This window comes from Salvelinus sp. IW2-2015, linkage group LG26 (assembly GCF_002910315.2).
Source record: "Salvelinus sp. IW2-2015 linkage group LG26, ASM291031v2, whole genome shotgun sequence".
Classification (NCBI taxonomy): Eukaryota; Metazoa; Chordata; class Actinopteri; order Salmoniformes; family Salmonidae; genus Salvelinus; species Salvelinus sp. IW2-2015.
In genome coordinates, this window is record NC_036866.1 from 41,032,158 (window position 1) to 41,037,952 (window position 5,795).

The 5,795-nt window shown below is 42.8% G+C and overlaps 1 protein-coding gene across 1 annotated transcript in view; it reads left to right on the forward strand.

The window, feature by feature from the left end:
• The window catches only part of immp2l (inner mitochondrial membrane peptidase subunit 2), a 149,509-nt gene that overhangs the window by 32,059 nt on the left and 111,655 nt on the right, over positions 1-5,795 (forward strand). Inside the window, 2 exon segments of the mRNA XM_070435304.1 lie at positions 1,394-1,449; positions 2,054-2,191. Coding sequence (XP_070291405.1) covers positions 2,057-2,191 — 135 coding nt within the window. The 5' untranslated portion in view covers positions 1,394-1,449; positions 2,054-2,056.

Sequence of the window (5,795 nt, forward strand, 5' to 3'; positions counted from 1 at the left end):
TGAGTACGAGTCTGTTTCTGACGTGTTGAGCAGACCCACATTGCACATTTTGTGCCTATGCTGGAGGTTATTTTGCAGGGGCTCTGGCCAGTGGCTCCTCCCTTGCACAAAGGCAGGAGGTAGTGGTCCTGCTGCTGGGTTGTTGCCCTCCTACGGCCTCCTCCACGTCTCCTGATGTACTGCTGTCTCCTGGTTAAGCGCTTCATCTCTGGACACTACGCTGACAGACACAGCAAACGCTTCTTGCCACAGCTCGCATTGATGTGCCATCCGGGATGAGCTGCCACTACCTGAGCCTCTAGTGGTTGGTTTGTAGACTCCGTCCTCGCTCCCACTAAGTTGAAAGCACCGCCAGCATTCAAAAACATCAACCAGAAGCATAGGAACTGAGAAGTGGTTCTACTGTGGTCACCACCTGCAGAACCACTCCTTTATTGGGGGTGTCTTGCTAATTGCCTATAATTTCCACCTGTTCCATTTGCACAACAGCATGTGAAATGTATTGTCAATCAGTGTTGCTTCCTAAGTGGACAGTTTGATTTCACAGAAGTGTGATTGACTTGGAGTTACATTGTGTTGTTTAAGTGTTCCCTTAATTTTTTTGAGCAGTGTATTAACTTGGGTCCAAGGCCAGGTAGCCTAGACCTAGTTCTATGCGTAATCAGGCACGCCGTGTCCTTACTCATAAATGGAATGAGATAAACCAAACTTAGGTTGTGCGCTCTGCAAACGTGTCCGCTCCTACAATGACAACGGTAAGACTGTAATAAAAATATATTGAATTAACATAAATGACCATAACAAACATTGTAGATGACAAATTATGGTAATTAACGCTAAATGTACTACTGGTGATACTGGTGTGCCATCCCTGTGGCCTCCGCAATGGATTAGTCCAATCAGACGGGCATGAATCAGACAGGTGTCTCGTGCCAAATATATATATATATATATATATATATATATATATATATATATTTTATATATTTGCCTCTGCTAGACTAAGAATATCTCAGTTGACCAACAGCCTATCGACCAGTCGACTAAATGGGGTCAGCCCTAAGTTCAATATCAATACATTATCATTTTATGATGTCAATATTTTTCAGAGACATCCATGTATGCATTAATTCATAAATTATACAATCAACTTGACTTTGGTTAAAACAATCTAACAACATAATGGTAAAAATGTATTTGAAAGGTAAATCTCTATTGATAAACTTTGTAAATCAACAAAAGTTAGCCTGCAAAGTTGGAAGCTACCGGTATCTTTTTGCATTGTGAAGTCTTCTAGCTTGTATGGACATTGTTTTGCGAACAGTAATTAACCGTTTTAATTAATTAATTTCTACATGCCGTGTCGGATTCAAATGTGTTATCTTCTGTGCAGCATGAGTGGGGAGCTAACATGACGCAGCCCAGACTCCCAGTGCAGGCTAGCAATGGGTAAGTGGAGCAGGTACGGTGCACGCTATAGTAAGGGATCGGTTGCGCTGGCAGACAGGCTTGATCCGTGAGACACATTGACAGAAGTACAGAAAGTAAAAAAATAAAAAATATATATATAGTACCCGAGACGTTATTCATGTTCTAGTATCAAAAGTACCAAAGTTTCGGTATAACGTGCAACACTAAGGATAGGTAAGGACATGCTACAGTACCACCAAGGAATATTTGATGCGCCTCTGAAGCATAAACTTTTTAAAGTATCTCACGAACACAAAAAAAATCAGTAACAACAAAGTTTGAGTATCTGCCTGGTGGTTGTGTTATTTAAAGCCACTGATGCATTAGCCMGTCTAMGGTCTTTGGTCTGTCACTCTGTTATTTCACACTTGTCCTGCTGTCGTTTTTGAGAACAGAGGGCAGAGAAGGATGAGAAATGCCTGCATGCAATATGTGTTCTCTCTGAGTGAGAAATTACTGAAATTACATTCTGTTCTTGCCAATACAAACTCCCTACTATCTGATTCTCCATTTGCTGTTGCATGCTGAGTTCTTATGGCTGTGTTCCAATTATGATGGCTGAACTGTGTTCTTCTGTCCCTAGGTGATGGCTCAGCAGGCCGGGGCTGGGCGCAGGTATATCCGGGCGTTTGTGAGCGGCTTCTTCGTAGCAGTGCCCGTAACTGTCACTGTTCTGGACCGCTTTGCCTATGTAGCACGAGTAGAAGGAGCCTCAATGCAGGTGAGACACATGCTTTCTGCTTTCTCCATCAATTCCTACTGATCTTGTTGTACTTTTTCAAAGCCCCACTTTCCTTTTGTAACAGAGTTAATTGCATCTAGGTATCTACTGTATCATACAGTAAAGAGAGGGAGAGGTTCTATTGAATGGAATAAATTGGCCTTACCTCACCCCACAATTCAAATACCTATACCACAGAAGACATTTAGCCTTGCTCAGATTCAGAAGCCATACAATACAACAGAAGAAATACATCAAATGCATCTCACATCTTTGCTCACATTAAGAAAACATACACTTGTTTTAAACCTCTATGCTTAATGCACGTTCATCTTTCATTCTGCTGTCAAACAGAGTTAATCTGGTATACATCTGTAGCTATATAGGCATCAAGGTAAGTCAGTCGGGCAACTGAGACCCATTGGTTTCACCTCATTGGCTGGGGCTTGTCCTCTCTGTTGACAGTGTTGGATGGCAGTTTAGCTTCTTGTGAATGGTTGACTAGAGAATCTATACAGCGTGATATAGTTTCGTTTGTACCATCCCATGTGACATAATTAGCATCCAAGTATATTTACATGGTTTTCTAAGTAAGTAAGAAAGAAATGTAACAACAAATGTTTGTCTGAAGAAGATCGTTATTGATCTTCCTTTTCTCCTCCCATACTACTAATTAGTAAGTCCATACGTTCAGARACTGAAGGCTGTTTACATTGTTGGAGTCGTTAGGATTTCGCTATGTTCTAGTTGTGTAGACAGACAGTTGCCTCACTTTGCCTCTCCTCCTACAAGACCGTGATAGTTTAAACAAGAATCCGTTCAAAACCTTTGCGTTGTCTTGCCTAAGGCTGCATTGCTCACAAGATTGAATTGTTGACCAGACAATCTTATTTGATCTAACTTTCCTTGTCTCCTGTGTTGTTTTTTTTCTCYTTTTTTATTAATTCTAGGGTGCTTTCAAGCTAGCAAGATAAACGTCTTTGAAACAATACAGCATGTAATATGGTAAAATATGACAAGTGAAAATGATAACGTATCCAACTGTAACAGATACATTCTGTGGCTGGCAGCACTCGTATGGGATATTTATTTTCAGCAGACGGATAAGAGATATTCTGTCAATTACCCCGGCAAGCGTGAAATGGCCTGTGCACATCCTGTTTAATGAATCATTCTTCCTGTGTCATGTCACCCGCTGCTTGGAGTGGGGCTTCGTCACACACTAGCTCTTCGATAAAGTGACACAAACTAAGTTGTAAGAATGAATTATTTCTGTGGGGGMATTTCACAGACTATAGGCGTACTACACTGTATACGATAGAGTTAGTCACGGTTGTTGAGAAACCCTCTTGTGTTTCCCATTGAGGGTGAAATWGTTAATTTTGTGGACTCACTGGGTAAAGAGAAYATTATACTGGGTCATGTTCACAAGGTACAAACCTGAGGGAAACTGGAAGGTACTAAACTTGTCCAACCCTGATGTACTCTGTAAGGTACTGTAGGAGTTATGTGCATCATCMTGTTTGTGTTGTTGTTTAGATTATTGACCTCTGTACTGACCCTTGCCCCGAGACATGACTGTAGACCTCTATGGCGTCAGACTCTATAGTTAGTTAGCCTACAGCTGCGTCTCAGGGCAACCGTTCCACTCCAATAGATTTTAAAGGTATGACGTGTTTTATCCATATCTGTTGGTATGAATCTGTAGGCACAGGAAGACATTCAAACATATATAAAATGGCGCCAGAAGAAATGGCAGCAGTTTAACAGGCGCCCAACTAATTSTGCTATTATGRGTTTTCTTTGCGTTATTTGTAACTTATTTSGTACAAAATGTTTCTGCAACTGTATCTTACGGCAAAAAAGAGCTTCTGGATATCAGGACAGCGATCACTCACCTCGGATTAMACAAAGATTTTTTTCTTCAACAAGCAGGACGCACAGGACATTCTCCAAACACCCGACAAGGCCAACATCCCAGTTATTTGCAAGAGGAAGAGACGCAGYTACAGAYGACACAGAGCGGGGCGCCTCGTTAGGATCTGCAGGAGGCGAGTGGGAAAGCTGCCGTTGCACGTTGGCGAGTAATATTGGCGGTAATCATTGGACAATAAATTAGACGAGATACGATCACGAATATCCTACCAACGGGACATCAAAAACTGTCATCCRATGTTTCACGGAATCGTGGCTGAATGATGACATGAATATTCAGCTAGCGGGATATACGCTGCACCYGCAAGATAGAACAGCACACTCTGGTAAGACGAGGGGGGCGGTCAGTGCATATTTGTAAACAACAGCTGGTGCACGAAATATAAGGAAGTCTCTAGATTTTGCTCGCTTGAAGTAGAGTATCTTGTGATAAATTGCAGACCACACTACTTGCCTAGAGAGTTTTCAGCTATTTCAGCTTTTTGTGGCTGTTTATTTACCACCACAGACGGATCCTGGCACTAAGACCACACTCAGTCAGCTGTATAAGGAAATAAGCAAACAAGAAACCGCTCACCCAGAGGCGGCGCTCCTAGTAGCCGGAAACTTTAATGCAGGGAAACTTAAATCAGTTCTATCTAATTTCTATCAACATGTTAAATGTGCAACCAGAGAGAGAGAAATTCTAGATCACCTGTACTCCACACAGAGAGAGAGAYAAAAAAAYAAGCTCTCCCTCGCCSTCCATTTAGTAAATCCGACCATAATRCTATCCTCCTGATTCCTGCTTACAAGCAAAWATTAAAGCAGGAAGCACCAGTGACTCGGTCTATAAAAGTGGTCAGTTGAAGCAGATGCTAAACTACAGAACTGTTTTGCTATCACAGACTGGAACATGTTCCGGCATTCTTCCYATGGCATTGATGAGTTCACATCAGTCACTGGCTATATCAAGAAGTGCATCGAGGACATCGTCCACACAGTGACTGTACGTACATACCCCAACCAGAAGCCATGGATTACAGGCAACATTCGCACTGAGCTAAAGGGTACAGCTGCTGCTTTCAGGGTGTGGGACTCTTACCCGGAAGCTTATAAGAAATCCCGCTATGCCCTCCGACGAACCATCAAACAGGCAAAGCGTCAATACAGGGCTAAGATTGAATCGTACTACACCAGCTCCGATGCTCGTCTTATGTCGCAGGGCTTGCAAACTATTACAGACTACATAGGGAAGCACAGCCACGAGCTGCCRAGTGACACGAGTCTACCAGACGAGCTAAATCACTTCTATGCTCGCTTTGAGGCAAGCAACACTGAAGCATGCATGAGAGCATCAGCTGTTCCGGACGACTGTGTGATCACGCTCTCCGTAGCCGACGTGAGTAAGACCGTTAAATAGGTCAACATTCACAAGGCTGCGGAGCCAGACGGATTACCAGGACGTGTGCTCCTGGCATGTGCTGACCAACTGACAGYTGTCTTCACTGACATTTTCAACATGTCCTTGATTGAGTCTGTAATACCAACATGTTTCAAGCAGACCACCATAGTCCCTGTGCCCAAGAACACTAAGGCAACCTGCCTAAATTACTACAGACCCGTAGCACTCAGGTCCGTAGCCATGAAGTGTTTTGAATACCGCCCAAACAGATCCACAGATGATGCA